We start from the raw sequence: 14,066 nt of genomic DNA, 5'->3' as shown, positions 1-14,066 counted from the left end.
TGCTCTGTCGTAAAAGTAATCGCTGTGGTACGCTCTTGGCCGTGAACATATCTCCGCGAGAGCCATTTCCTTTCCTTTATTCGCACGCGCCAGCTATCACACCACTTTATATGCTTATCTTCACTAGCAAAGCTATCTTCTAAGGCCTGGAAATGTAAACCTAGTAATTTCGTTGCAGCAGCCTTAAGCAGGGTTTGGAGGTTCAGTTGATATTTTGACTCTCCGGTTGCTTCAATGATGTAGCTGTTACCAGTGGTCATCCATTATCGAAAGCCTCGAGCCAATCTTCCCGAACTTCGGTTTCTCTAACTACTTGTCGTGGTCGAGACTGCAGCCCACCCACGCCCAAGGTATCATAATGGCACACAGCTTGAAATACTACTACGCGCTTATGTCTTTCTGCGGGTGTATCAAATTTGCTTTGCGAGACGCTTACCCTGTCTCTCACCACAACATAAACACTGGCGATAGAGCAATAGCTGGAAAGCATGGAAATGAAGAGTCGCTCAATTTAATCTAGACTCTATTTCTATTCTTGAACATTACATATTGGCTTAGATCCGGTCTTTTTATAGTCAACTCCCAAAACCATCCTCGTCGAACGCAGTGCCGACGCTACTGCAACGACGCATCCAGTGTTGGGTAGGCTCCCTTCATCTAAACCATTTCATGATGTGCGGCTCCAATCTGTGTATGCCGTATTTCTGAGCAATGGTCACAATGTTGTCAGCGGTCGTGAGGAAAACTTGCGTACAACTTTGAGCTATCGATAGTAGTTCGCTCCTGCACGTTCTAGCCTACCAGTATAATCCGTCGTCCTTCAAATGTTCTCTGATGCCCCACTCTGCTACCCCACCACCACATTCCCTTTTTCCTTAGCTGCCCACGTCTGACAACCAGCACGATAACTTTCTTAGAACCTGATATATATTTTTTAAAACTGACATATTAGTCATCAAGTGAAAAGCTCAGAAAAGCTGAGTGGCGCAGCGGAAGCGCGCCGGGCTCATAACCCGGAGGGTACGTGACACTTCTATATCTCAATAGATTGTTGACTAACAAGAACACAGACCTACGATCGAAACGTAGCTCAGCTATGAGACTTTCATTTTTGCACATTTGTTGGAGAATGCGCGAGTTCGATCCCAGTTTAGGGTGTTTTCCTTTTTATCCCCTCCCTGATTTAGCACCCGTTCATAACGCTAATCTTGCTGCCTGACCAACATTCAGCCTCAGCCTTGCTCCGCCACGTAGCAACTTAGCCGGCACTTTTCATGCTCTTATCCCTAAGCTATTCATTCCGTACGGGAACAGTCGTTCGGCCTCACTCTTATTTCAAGTGCTTTTTGTCCCAGTCCCGTAATGACGATACTTACATGGCTGTGGCGGCGCAAATCGATGGAGACGACTTCTATTATCCCAATTTCAGGTTCTGCCCCGTCCTTGGAGCATCTAGACTCCCTAGTTAATGGGAGGAAAACCTTCCCGAGACAAGAATAAGCGTGATGAATTCTATCATCATCCCCCGCTTAGGACGGAAGATCAACTAGACCTACACAGAACGGCAATGGCAGCTTCAATCTAGACAGAGAAGGAAATTTCAGAACACTGAAGAGGGGATTACGGCGCAAGTACACGGGGTCCGCTTCGGTTTTACCAGAGATGAACTTTGTCCTGACCGGAAGCATTTCTCGACATGGGCAAGTTTGCCATGGGAGTCTCAGCTGAGCGGAGAATTTGCACAGCAATGGGTGGATTGATTGGAATGGCACCGAAGTACGCGAAGCGGGGCGATCGTATTGCGATCATGATGGGATGCGATATGGCGTTCGTGCTTGGACCCAACGGCGAGAACTACGGATTCGTCGGGGCTGCGTTCGTGGAGGGACTCATGAAAGGGGAGGCCATTGAAAGGGTTGAACAAGGGGAGCTGACACTTGAGATGATTCGGATATGTTGGTTCAATCATAAAATACAATGTATGGAGCAGTGGGATCGTATGGAATCAATTGTTTTTCGCGCCACAACCTTTTCCAGGTCATTTGATCTATAACAAAGATAAATAGAATGGAGCCCACATGAACGGCCAAGTACATTCTTGAGCCAAAGGTAAGATGAAAACCGGGAGATAAATGACCGACATGGAAAATGACCTTTGGAGCTGAGTAGGTTAGCATTAGATGTCGCATGATCTTGATCTTGAAACTCACGTGCGGAGCGCAGGGAAGGGTAAGCTCGAGCATTTCGCGGAAGCCACCCTCTAGCTTGTATGGACGAGGACTTGTGACGAAGGTGACGTTCTTGATGTGTCGAAGCCCGAGTAGCGCTGGTGCGATAAGCTTCTTGGTGCGAGTCACCTGGAATGCGATTTCTTCTTTTTGGCGGGTGCGAGTTTGTTGCAGAGAAGCTCAGAGCACCTTCCCTTTGTGTTGTAGTATAGCGTTGGTGATGTTAAAGTGTAATTGAATCTGGTAAAGAGGATGTCGCTATCGACCACGAAACGGATGATCTCAATCTTGTGAGGGTTGGTGACGTTGGCACCTTCACGAAGGGGGTGAGGACAGTTCAGCGCCATGACCAGCTTGTCCTCGTCGGATAGCATTAACTGTCTTCCGTCCAGATGGATCATGAGCTTTTGAATCTCTTGAAACTTCTCGAGAGCCGCGTCATCCTTGACCATGTTATAGAAGACTGTTTGATCCACTTGGTCTTGCACGTGCAAGATCTGATAGTCGCTATAGACCTTTACGGTCTTTTTGGTAGTACACATGATGCCGGTTGTGCAATTAGCGAGAAGGACTCTACTACAGCAATCAGTATATATTTGTCGATCACGACGGCCACAGTACGCAGGCCCACGACAGCAGCATAGATTTACACACCTTTTTAGAAAGGTACTTATAGCCAGTGATGAGTTGCGGGAGACCAGCGTGATCGCTTGCTTGGTAGCAAGGGCAGGGTCACAGGGTTGATATAAGGAATAAGCACGAATGCTTGTGGTGGCCTGCTCGGCACGTTTATGCTGCTTGCAAAAGAACTGGGCGGGTCCCGTCGAAAGTCGTATATCTGCTTGATAGTGTTCACATGATCACTTGCAAAAGGCGGAACCAGATAGAATTTTGACTGGTCTCGTTGATGTGTGCGCGTACTCAGTTGCAGCAATTTGCAGCTGTAAAAGAACAAGTATGGACGAAGCTTCGTTGTTATTGATGTTATTATAAGATCGATGATTAGGAACAGGTAGAAGTTGCTTTAGATTTGGGTAGGGGAGACTGTGTTAAGAAAACCATGGTGCAGTATTTGTGAGCTTTGCCGAGTTACCTGCGCCGATGACATGGAGGGTGAATTGGACTCCTCAAAAACCTGACCTGACTTACTCAAACAGAGGGGAGAGCAAGATCTGGGTAAAGTCCGAAGTTATGAGACACTCACGTAGATCAATGTTTCGAGGGAGGCGTCGACCGTCGCCAGCTTGCGGATAATGGCTGGCTTCAGAGCCAGTGCACGCGGACGCGTGGTTGAGTTGGCGTGTGAAGAGCTACGCCAGCATCCCTCGCACAATTGGACTACGGATCGATGTGTCTGGCTATTCATGTGTTCGATTAAACAGCATGCACGCTAACATATTACAACCAGCTTCTTGATCACATCAGCACTTTCACAGAGACGTGGTGTTACCTCTCATATGCCCGCCACCACAGCGCCACATTCGCAGCAACCAGGAGATCCATCATCTTCAAGCCCTCGTCCTCGATGATCAGTTTGCCCAGCTTTGCCTGTTTGCCGCCAAATCCACCTCCGGCAAACTCTTGCCCCAGGGACAGATCCATGCGGTCAAAGGAACGCCTGACATCGTCAGTACTCTCGACGCGAGAGTCTACCGAGGAGCTATGTCGGTTATGCCGCGATTTGTGGAAGAAAGATGTTCGCTTAGAAGACTCTTCGCCTCGGGGCGTGGACGCTTTGGAACTGCTAGGTAAATTGAACCGGAGTTCGCTGACCGTTAGGGCCACGGGAGGGGCTCCTTGTAGACCTGGTACAATGTGGCGACACTGGTTGATGTGAGTATTGTAAATGCATACTGAGAGGGAAGGACGTACCTTTAGCGAACCTCCCCCAGCACCCGTGATGAACTCACAACGGCCGTTCCATGGGCTTGTGAATACGTATCCACGAAAGGCTGATTGCTTTTCGGAGACTTGAATGGAACTGTATGACTGGTTTTCCCTCGTGAGGAAGGGAGGGGTTACTGGAGGTCGAGAATCTATGGACGTCCTTTGCACACCCTCAAAGCTATTTCTAGAGCTGCCACCCGACATATTAGAATCGTGAGACTTAAGCCTCCGGTGCCCGAATTCACCACCTGGATGTTTAGAACCTTCCATCCACAGTCTTCTACGAAACACTCCATCTTCGCGATCAATTCCGAATTCACTCGCGGAGAGGGGGCCTTGAGGAGGATTGAAGGTGGCGGTAGATGCGTTGGTGTTCCGACTGATCAGTGGTGGAACAGTTGGTTGTTGATTATACAAGAATTTGGAATATCCGGGATTAGTGACTGCGATGTACGCTGGTGCTCCTGGTTTCTTCTTGGCCGTCGACCCATTCAAAGTGGATGACGAGACATCCATTACTGGAGGGTCATCAATGCGAGCAACATTCCACTGCGCCCCAGATGCCGGGTCACGACGAATGAGGACCAGAGACGTTCCTGGAGATGTCGGTTGCTGAGTTGGCCTCTGTTGGAGTGGAGGTCTGTTTTCGTCGTGATATCGGGCATCCTCAAACGATCGGCGGGGCACGTAGTCAGGGCCTAGGAGACCCGTCGGTATCTGCTGAGAGTTCCCAGCGTTGTTGTGAGTAATTTCGAAGCCATTGACAGGGGCTAGTGTACTGGGGACAGGCTTGCGTTTAGCAGCAGGAGACACAGCAGCGGCAGGATTGGATACGGGCTTGCGCTGCACGGTGGCTAGCTGTGACCCATGTGAAGAGTTTGGGCGAGAATCAGGGTACGGCGGCCCGTCCAGGGAAGGTGTCTCAATGAGTTGTTCGTCTTCGGGCTGCTCGACGTGTACGAAATACAAGGAATTTTGAATGTCTTCTGCTGTGACCACCTTTTCCCGCGGTTTCATCGGAGAGAGGAAGACATCTAGCAAGCATTAGACCAAAGAACGTACGTGCATGCAGCAGGCGTACCTCTGCTGCCAGGCACACGAGCAATGTACAAGACCAGTGGCTCGTGCCTCACGTGAGTGGGGTTCCTGGGGTACGACGGCGGATTCGAGGCAAGCGAAGTAAGGGTAGAAAGCGACCTAGCCTCGATGGCAGGAGCAGACATTGGACCGTGAGTTGTGACAAGCGGAAGACAGTGAGATGTTGCCTAGGCTTGTTCATCGGACTAGAGACGTGCAGGGCGCCGAGCCATGATATAAAGCAGGGCGAAGCTGAGACGTCAAGCTGGCTGTGGCAGTGCCGACGCGTCAACTGCTACTTTCTGCTGGTATAGCTTGCGGTCATGCCGCAGCGTCCGAGCGACCTGCACTTGCCACACGTCGCAGGCAGGGCAGCGTAGCGAGGTGCCGACGCCAGATGATAGGCCGAAAGGAAAAGAAAGTCCTCGGCCGCTTCGTGGCAGGCGGTCTCTTCAGTAGCGCCGTGACCGCCTTGAGAAAGTGCGCTAGACTGGAAATCTTGGCGGTCTACCATCAATTTTCGGATTTTCCGCACCAGCTTTCACCAGGTGCACACGACACTCTCACCCAGCTCCTTCCCCGCCTTTTGTCGAGTCTTTGCTTGTCGGAAGATTGCATTCTCAGCGTAGCTACTGCAGCTCGGCACATCGAAGGAAGCAATCATGGGCGACGACCTCGAGGCAAGCATCGCGCGCCTCCCCCGCTTCCTCTGCACCCACCGCTAACATCCAGAGCAGGCGCGCTTGAAGACGCACCAGCGGGCCTTCGAGGGCCTGATGTCCTTGATTCCGGCCAAAGACTACTACGGCAAGGACGAGAGCATCACCAGTGTACGTTGTTCGCGCCGTATTTGCATCCACCGCTAAGTGTCCTGCAGACAGAGTGGACACGCGTGGGGAAGAAGCAGTCCAAAGCAGAGCGACAGGCTGCGAAGCGAGCGAAGCTAGACCCTGCAAACCATAAGAGTGCCCTCGATGTGTTGGAGGAAAATGCTCGGAAACGGAAGCGGGAGCTCGAGGCTGAGGCCGAAGCCGACGGCAACGACTCTTCCGACCTGGACCTGGACATTGAGCGAGAGAAGCCCGGTGAAGGCATGAGAACACCGGCTTCCAAGGCGAAGAAGCAGAAAACCACCAAAGACGACGCCGACGCCGACGCTGATGCAACCTCGACCCAGCAGACCAAGGACGAGGAGAAGAAGGTGGCGAGGGAAGCGCGAGCCAAGGCAAAAGCCGACAAGAAGCAACAACAACGTGAGAAGAAGAAGGAGAAGCAGGCACAGAAGCAACAAAACCAGCAGTTGAAGAAGGCACAGCAGGACGAGTTCAGCAGAGGCTTGACCGACACCAAGGAGTCAGACGACGAAGATGAGGAGGCTTCCGACTCGGCGGGTGATGAAGTAGAGCACGATGACGACCAAATTGAAGCTATGGATGTCAGCGGTCTAGTCGAGGAAGAGCAATCTACCGCTACACCCTCGGCTGCGGACTCCACCGCCTCCACAGCGTCCGTGGCCTCTAATGCATCGTCTTCATCATCTATGCCACCGCCGTCCGAAATTCCGCACAAGAAGGAAAAGAAATCGCTTATACCCAATCAGCAGAAACACGAAGAGTTCCGCGCTCGCCTCCAGGCACGGCTTGAGGAAATGCGTGCCAAGAGAAAGGCTGATGGTCCCGACGGACGGCCCGCAAAGAACCGCGCTGAACTGATCGAGGCTCGGCGGAAAAAGGAAGCAGAGCGCAAACAGGCAAAGAAGGCCCAGCGCCAACTGGCACAGGAGGATGAGGATCGCCTCAAGGCAGAGGAGCAGCTCGCGCGGATACGCGGTGGATCTGGTTCTCCCTCCATCTTTTCACATCGCTCTTCGCCCGACCGAGAGCGAAACCTGAGTTTTGGCCGTGTAGCGTGGAGCGATGGCAAGCAGCTCGAAGGCGATCTTTCAGGGTTCCGCGAATCGAAGAAGTCCAAGGGCAAGTCGGACGCCAAAACCGCTCTCGAAGCAGCCAAGAACAAGCAGGCGCGTCTTAATGCGCTTGACGAGGAGAAGCGCAAAGACATCCAAGAGAAGGATCTCTGGCTCAACGCAAAGCGAAGAGCGCAAGGCGAGCGGGTACACGACGACCCTAAGCTTTTGAAGAAGAGCGTCAAGCGTATGGACCAGGCTAAGGCCAAGAGCTCGCGGGAATGGGGCGACCGTAAGGAAGCAGTCGAAAAGGGCAAGGAGCAGAGGCAGAAGAAGCGTGAGGAGAACTTGCGGAAGCGGCGAGAAGAAAAGGGAGTAAAGGGCAAAAAGAAGGCATCGAAGCCAGGGAAGAAGGTCAAGAAGCGGGCCGGTTTTGAGGGAACGTTCAAAGCCAAATAAGGGCGCTTTAAAGTAGTAGCCTCTGTGTATATTGGATTAGCGTAGCATTTTTGGCGTAGCGGCTGATGAATGGATACCTTTTGCCATTTCACCCTTGGATCCTGATGAGGTGACGCAGCAGAGCCGTCGTCGGTGTTATTGCACTTGTGTGAAATGCTCACATCGTAGCGTTGGTAGTCAGGGCTGAATGAGGGGACTGCTATTTCTAGGAACATTAATTGTCGACAACATTTAGATCGAATGGCCATGCAGCCGTACTGCTTAGACATCTGTTCAGTGATTCTTTTGAAGCTACAGGATGTCTAATCTGAAAATCCGCGAATACCACAAATGAAATCAGAATTGATCGTACTGCACTTTTCCTCTAATATTTACACATTTGCAACCCCTCTGCTATCACCATTACCGGTATGGTGCATCAGCACGCGCTGCAGCCGCAATCTCGGGCTCCCACTTGTCGCCGTTTGCCAGCAGCTTCTCCTTGTTGTATAAGAGCTCTTCCCTGGTCTCGGTTGCATACTCTGCGTTAGGGCCTACACAGTTTTAGCGGTGACAATGAGCGCAGAATGTGGTCTTCAACTTACTCTCCACAATGGCGTCGACCGGGCAGCTTTCCTGGCACAGGCCGCAGTAGATGCACTTGGTCATATCAATATCGTAACGCGTAGTCCTCCTGCTGCCGTCCATACGCTCCTCAGCCTCGATAGTGATGGCCTGCGCGGGGCAGATGGCCTCGCAAAGCTTGCAGGCAATGCAGCGCTCCTCGCCTGTAGGATACCGTCGCAGCGCGTGCTCGCCTCGGAAGCGGGGTGAGATTGGGCCCTTCTCGAAAGGGTACATAATGGTGTACCTTCAGCTTCGTCAACAATAACTCCATGAATGGATTCTCGCGCTGTTCTGCGGCAATTGGGCCAACTCACGGAGGTCGGAAAAACTGCTCTAGCAGGATGTACATGCCGCGGAACATCTCGACCAGCAAGAAGTACTTGCCGGCGCGGTCCAATGCGCTCTCTCCTTCATCCCATTTCTTAGGCGGAGGTAACCGGAAGCCGGGCGGCGGTGGGCCGGCTGGGGTGGCGGCTCGCGGGAAGGTGGTAGAGAATAGGGCGACGGTGGCGGGCGAGGGGAGGCGGCCTGCGGCGAAGGCAGAGGGTCGCAGCAGCGTGGCAGCGGGGCGGGTGCGCGCCAGCATGGTCAATGGCCGGGTGCTGGCCATTGTGTGTGGGGTTTTAGTCGCGACGCTGGGGGTTGTCGAGGTGCGAGGTTGCGATGAAGTTGGAGCTTGGTGCAGAACGCAGGAACGTCAGGATAGTTGGCCGGCCTATGATTGGCTGCGAAATCACGACGTAAGGTCGGCAAGCCACCCAGAGGGGCAAACGGTTGGCCGAGACAGTCAGAGAAGAGGAAGTCGGGTGTACTGGTAGAAATCAACAGAGATCTATACAACTATCCGTTCAATATCTGTAAGTTCGCCGAGGTAGCATGGGTATTGCTGCGAGTGAGGTCGCCTTCGATGGGAAGCCCGTGCGTAGTTTTAGTCAGGCGAAGCTCGCAAGAACTAACGAGGACCGAGCATCAACTCTACCCACGACATCTCCGCCTCGAACACCTTCAACGCCCTCACAATGTTCCGCACTGCTCTCCTCAGGTCCGCAAGGCAAGCCGTCCGTGCTGCCCCGCGGTGGTCGGCGCCAATTGCTCGCCCAGCCGCGCGCAGCTCGCTGCTCCAGGCGAAGCAGATCGCTCCCTCCGCGCGCTTCCAAGCAGTCCGATGCTACTCCGCGTCGGCTGGTCTATCAAAGGATGAGGTTGAGGGTAGGATAATGGATCTGTTGAAGAACTTTGACAAGGTAATGACGCTTTGATGGCATGCGAGGGCTCTGGCTAACCCGGGATAGGTCACGGACACCTCCAAGGTACACTTCGGAACGCACAACAGCAGGTCGCGCAGCAGCTAACAAGGTTTAGTTGAACGGCGAGGCGCACTTCCACAACGACCTTGGCCTCGACAGTCTCGATACCGTTGAGGTGGTCATGGCGATTGAGGAGGTCAGTGGCGGAATTGGAAATATACCCCGGGAGCAGGTCTGACGGAATCACAGGAGTTTAGCATTGAGATCCCAGACAAGCAGGCGGATGCCATCCACAGCGGTATTGTAACTAGGCCCATTCGGACGGCACAGTGCTGATGATATCCCAGTCAAGCAAGCAGTCGACTACATCCTTGCCCAGCCCGATGGTAAGCGCCCTAACCAGGACCGCAGTCGGTTCACGACCGCAGGTGCTAATTGACTGCAGCCCACTAAACGGAAGTCTCTGAGCGGATTGCTAGATGTCGACGACATGGCTGGGAAATAGGTGGGCGGAGGCTACCTTGGCGTTGCTATATATATTCTCCTCCGCATGTATAACAGTCGCCTGGAAGGCACCTTTTGTATTTGGTGATAGAAAATGGATGCTACCCACTTCTCCACGTCTGCAGCGCAAAGCCGGGCGCGCGCGTGTCTGCGCGTTCCAAAATATATTTGGGTGCCAAGACCGTCGTACTGAATCCCACGTCTGCTCCTCCGTGACACAGCCCCGATTAAACACATCTACATCTTCCCTCTCTGCTCACACCCCGATCCGCTCGCTCTCACTGCACCCGCCGTGTCGCGCCCGGCCAAAGCTTGCCTCGACGCATATGCAGCCCTAGCGACGACCCCTGCGCCTCATAGGAGCCTCACCCCCAACACCCTAACAAAGGCTCCGACCACCCCGCCCGACATACGCACACCACCTCATGGCTACCACGACGTCTGGCCTGACCCGCCGGCGAGGAGGAGGCGCGGCCACCAACAATGGCGACGACGAAGCCGCCCGCGTCGCCAGCCCCGTGCCGAAGCGCAACGACGACCGCACGCCCGAGACCTCCTACGAGAACTCCGCGAATGGCCACAAGATCGCATACGACCCGCGGGACATCAGCGAAAACGCAGAGCGGAGCAAGCAGCCCAAGCTGACGCTGATGGAGGAGGTGATCCTCATGGGTCTCAAGGACAAGCAGGTGCGCGCAGGCAGCCGCCGCCGCCGCCGACCACGGGCTGACCAGCGAACAGGGCTACCTCTCCTTCTGGAACGACAACATTTCATACGCCCTTCGAGGATGCATAGTCATAGAGCTGGCCTTCCGTGGCCGCATCAGCATGCAAAACGACTCGTCGCGACGGAGGTTCCCGCTCGCAGACCGCGTAATCGAGGTCGTGGACAGCAAGCTCACCGGCGAGGTGCTGCTGGACGAGGCGCTGAAAATGATGAACACGAGCGAGAAGATGAGCGTGAACTCGTGGATTGATCTTATGAGTGGTATGTGACCACGCTGCCACCGGCTAGAGATGGACGAGCGGACGCTGACATGCCGTCTAGGAGAGACCTGGAACCTTATGAAGATAGGCTATCAGCTTAAACAGGTGCGCGAACGCTTGTGCAAAGGCCTCGTCGACAAGGGCATCCTGCGCACGGAGAAGAAGAACTTCCTGCTCTTCGACATGGCTACACACCCGGTTGCGGACGGAGGCGCAAAGGAGGAGATCAGGCGGCGGGTCCGAACTGTCCTCACCAGCCGAACCGTCGTTCTGGGTGCGAGCCAATTCCTCCCCGAAGAGCTAGAGTTCAGGTACCTACGAACAATCGTTATGGTCTGCGCCGCATATGCTGCGAATGTGCTGGAGAACGCCCTGACCACGCTTGGGCATGAGGCGCGGGAACGCGCTTTTGCTCAGGTCGATGAGTTGCTCGCAGAGTATTCACAATGGCCGTTCGCAAGACGGGCTGGGGGCTCTGGTGGTGTCGGCGCAAACTTGGGCCAGGTCATTAACGACGAGGTCAACAATGCCAAAGACAGGGAGTTACAGCTAGAGGTCAGTAAAGATCCTGCTTGTATGCTGGTCAGTGCTAACGAAGCATACAGGTGGTTGCGGCATGCCTGAGCGTCTTCACAAGGCTTGACTCGCTCCTCTAAGCTTGTCGTTTTCCTTAGACGCTAACATACTACCAAACAATAATTGGACCTTTGGGTATGATCAGGAACGATATCATCCGGTCGTTAAAATGAGGGTTCTATTTTGCCACGGACTCTGTGCGGGCAGGCGATCGAGAATACAGGAATTCTGGGCGAAAATTAGTCATGACATTCTCGTTATCAATTCGTATCTCTAGCGTTTTGCTTGATGGCACTTGATTGACGGATCGATTAGTTGAAGGGGATCGATATCGGGGCAACGGCGTCTCTGGACCATATTAGCATTCCGCTTCCAATGGGTGTATCTGGATGGAAGCGAAATCCCATTCTGTATTTCCCAGGCTGGACTAATATTACAATTTGAAAGATGCGTGAGCCCCTATCCCTTCAAACGAATCAGCAGAATATTGCGAATGTTTCTTGAGTATTGCTTTTCTCTCGTTTCTTTACCATGCTATCCAGCAACAGCATCTGGTGGACCTGTGAAGCTCACGCTGAACGCGGCTATGAGCTCAACTGCATGCAAAACCTTGTCATAATAGAGACGATAGCACTTCATCAGTCTTCGACTCGCTCTAATGTGACCCGCGTGGGTTCAGAGATGCCATACACGGAGCGAACCGTGGATCAGACTGATTGTAAGATCAACTAGCAAAATAATAAAGCATACTAGATGGCATCTTGATGCGTGGATTGATGACTAACTGCTCAAATCCCGAGAACATGTCACAGTCCGTTTCGCCCCCGGAGTGCATCTTACCGAGCCATTGTAGCGCACTTATAGATTCACGCATCATACAAATCACAAATGAACGCTTCCATTCCTCGAAACTGACGCATTTGCTCCTGGCACTTTATCACTACTACAATAAATACTACTCCAACCGACCATCCAAAATATTCAAGATGCCTGCAACCGTTCTTGGTCCTCAAGTAAAGCCAATCGCCAATCCCACATCAACGGAATGGAACCTCGCCATTAAAGACACAGATTACGACAGCGTGTTAAAAGGCTTCAAACCGCAACAGATGGAAGACAGATGGGTGTGTGTCGCCGACGGGCCAGATGCTCACGGGAATACGATCCTTCATGCCGCCAGGAGTTGGACAAGCGAAGAGCAAGTTTCGCTCACCATCGAAGCTGGTAAAGATGATGTAGGGCCAAAGATCGGAAAGCTCACTTGGGACATAAGCGAGTATGATAGCGAGCAAGAGGCGAAGGAGCTGGCGGTCAATATTTGCAGGCATATCTTGGGGTGCGAGTTGGAGAATGCCTAGGGGATATGGTGAGGCTGGAGTTCTATTGTATAGCCTTTACAGGAAAGACTTGATGCTCTGATTTCTGTTTCTTGTGAGAGTATCGAATTGGTGCAATGTTCCATATGTATTGTACGGCTGTCTCGTTTTCGACGCCTCATAAATGGCTCACGTAACGTGATGACCCGACTGATTGCGTCGTTTGCACTATTCCCGACGTTTCCGCTATTGAATTGCGGCGGCTTGGATGAAGCATCCTCCAGACTAGAGCGCGACTCTATCACGTTTTCCTGGCAAAGCCCCGAAGAGCGATCGCGCTGGGCCCCCTGGCAACGGCGTCTGGTACCATCGTCAAGTTGATACTACACCATGCCCAGGTGGGCATGCATTAACTCTTCCGGAAAACTCGGCAGCCCTCACATCCTCCACAGGTTCAACTCATTTCCCTATATGCCAAATATACTCTTTGCTTTCACAATTGATCAGTGCATTGTTGATACAAGCCACAACGAGGGTTGGAACGGTGCCGGACCATCCGGTGCGTGAGCCAAGTGGGGCATCAGTGGCATCGATCAGATACGGCATCTGGAACTAACCGCCAATTTGCGTCTCATCGATCTTACAATTCCGAGTTCCAGCCACACCATGTTTGCCGGCTATAGCAATCGACCAGACTGGATTCACTGTGCAAACATCCCCAATGGCAGAGTCCGTAGGCACTATCGTTGTCTGGCGGCATCTGTGGCTGGCACATTACTTATGTCCACACGTTAGCGGTACGGAAACAACATTATCAGACACAATTCATTCGTTGCGTCTTATGCTCTCACGTGTCCTTTTTGTTCGCGGTCAAGTGTAGGAGAATGGACAGGAAACGTTGTTGAGAGCCCATCACGCAGGATACACGACATAACAGTGAACTACTTCACCAAGAGCGGAGATCTTTAGACAAACATAACTACTTAAAAGCATCTTGGTGATACTCAGACCAGAAGATGGGAGAACCCCTTCTGCTTGCTATGAAGATAGGGTCGTTTCGACGGCAAATGATTGGCTGTGCGCCTTACTCACCAGTGAATAAGGCCGACATCTTCAACTGTCCTAGCTTTAGGCTATCAGTTCTCTTGAAAACGTGGAACCTTACCGTGGTCCTAATAATGGCCTTGCAAGACCAAGCCCATCTTACCGGTAATTCCGTTTAGCGCGGGAAACCTGAACGGGCATGTCACTGCCATGAGGGCAGCTCACCACC

At 52.6% G+C, this 14,066-nt stretch overlaps 7 protein-coding genes and 1 non-coding gene across 8 annotated transcripts; 6 read left to right on the top strand and 2 right to left on the bottom strand.

Annotated features, from left to right (window-relative positions):
* Window positions 1-975: 975 nt before the first annotated feature.
* On the top strand, window positions 976-1,097 carry CC84DRAFT_t14. The gene has a single exon. It is a non-coding gene; the product is annotated as a tRNA-Met (tRNA).
* A 486-nt stretch (window positions 1,098-1,583) lies between these two features.
* CC84DRAFT_7179 (uncharacterized protein) lies at window positions 1,584-2,174 on the top strand. The gene has a single exon (XM_018187142.1). It carries the CDS (start codon window positions 1,697-1,699, stop codon window positions 2,051-2,053), a length of 357 nt encoding a protein of 118 aa, XP_018041635.1. The 5' UTR covers window positions 1,584-1,696; the 3' UTR covers window positions 2,054-2,174.
* Window positions 2,175-3,214: 1,040 nt separating this feature from the next.
* CC84DRAFT_1106625 (uncharacterized protein) lies at window positions 3,215-5,626 on the bottom strand. The gene is made up of 3 exons (XM_018175150.1): window positions 5,197-5,626; window positions 4,101-5,149; window positions 3,215-4,052 (listed from the first exon to the last, which is right to left on the bottom strand). Exons 1-3 carry the CDS (start codon window positions 5,336-5,338, stop codon window positions 3,675-3,677), a joined length of 1,569 nt encoding a protein of 522 aa, XP_018041634.1. The 5' UTR covers window positions 5,339-5,626; the 3' UTR covers window positions 3,215-3,674.
* Window positions 5,627-5,714: 88 nt separating this feature from the next.
* CC84DRAFT_1106623 (SURF6-domain-containing protein) lies at window positions 5,715-7,632 on the top strand. Its single transcript, XM_018175149.1, has 3 exons — window positions 5,715-5,872; window positions 5,930-6,022; window positions 6,070-7,632. The coding sequence occupies exons 1-3, from the start codon at window positions 5,855-5,857 to the stop codon at window positions 7,555-7,557; spliced, it is 1,599 nt and encodes a 532-aa protein (XP_018041633.1). The 5' UTR covers window positions 5,715-5,854; the 3' UTR covers window positions 7,558-7,632.
* Window positions 7,633-7,824: 192 nt separating this feature from the next.
* Window positions 7,825-9,032, bottom strand: CC84DRAFT_1200586 (NADH-quinone oxidoreductase). The gene is made up of 3 exons (XM_018181673.1): window positions 8,478-9,032; window positions 8,142-8,407; window positions 7,825-8,090 (listed from the first exon to the last, which is right to left on the bottom strand). The coding sequence occupies exons 1-3, from the start codon at window positions 8,771-8,773 to the stop codon at window positions 7,960-7,962; spliced, it is 693 nt and encodes a 230-aa protein (XP_018041632.1). The 5' UTR covers window positions 8,774-9,032; the 3' UTR covers window positions 7,825-7,959.
* A 39-nt stretch (window positions 9,033-9,071) lies between these two features.
* Window positions 9,072-9,955, top strand: CC84DRAFT_1253764 (acyl carrier protein). Its single transcript, XM_018184400.1, has 6 exons — window positions 9,072-9,407; window positions 9,456-9,473; window positions 9,526-9,606; window positions 9,660-9,708; window positions 9,758-9,796; window positions 9,856-9,955. The coding sequence occupies exons 1-6, from the start codon at window positions 9,183-9,185 to the stop codon at window positions 9,861-9,863; spliced, it is 420 nt and encodes a 139-aa protein (XP_018041631.1). The 5' UTR covers window positions 9,072-9,182; the 3' UTR covers window positions 9,864-9,955.
* A 166-nt stretch (window positions 9,956-10,121) lies between these two features.
* On the top strand, window positions 10,122-11,936 carry CC84DRAFT_1158832 (vacuolar protein sorting-associated protein 74). Its single transcript, XM_018177079.1, has 4 exons — window positions 10,122-10,603; window positions 10,656-10,902; window positions 10,963-11,456; window positions 11,507-11,936. The coding sequence occupies exons 1-4, from the start codon at window positions 10,340-10,342 to the stop codon at window positions 11,555-11,557; spliced, it is 1,056 nt and encodes a 351-aa protein (XP_018041630.1). The 5' UTR covers window positions 10,122-10,339; the 3' UTR covers window positions 11,558-11,936.
* Window positions 11,937-12,318: 382 nt separating this feature from the next.
* On the top strand, window positions 12,319-12,968 carry CC84DRAFT_1158831 (uncharacterized protein). Its single transcript, XM_018177078.1, has one exon. It carries the CDS (start codon window positions 12,464-12,466, stop codon window positions 12,833-12,835), a length of 372 nt encoding a protein of 123 aa, XP_018041629.1. The 5' UTR covers window positions 12,319-12,463; the 3' UTR covers window positions 12,836-12,968.
* Window positions 12,969-14,066: the final 1,098 nt, after the last annotated feature.

This window comes from Paraphaeosphaeria sporulosa (genome assembly GCF_001642045.1).
Source record: "Paraphaeosphaeria sporulosa strain AP3s5-JAC2a unplaced genomic scaffold CC84scaffold_1, whole genome shotgun sequence".
In the NCBI taxonomy this organism is placed as follows: Eukaryota; Fungi; Ascomycota; class Dothideomycetes; order Pleosporales; family Didymosphaeriaceae; genus Paraphaeosphaeria; species Paraphaeosphaeria sporulosa.
This window is presented reverse-complemented; position numbering and strand designations above follow the sequence as displayed.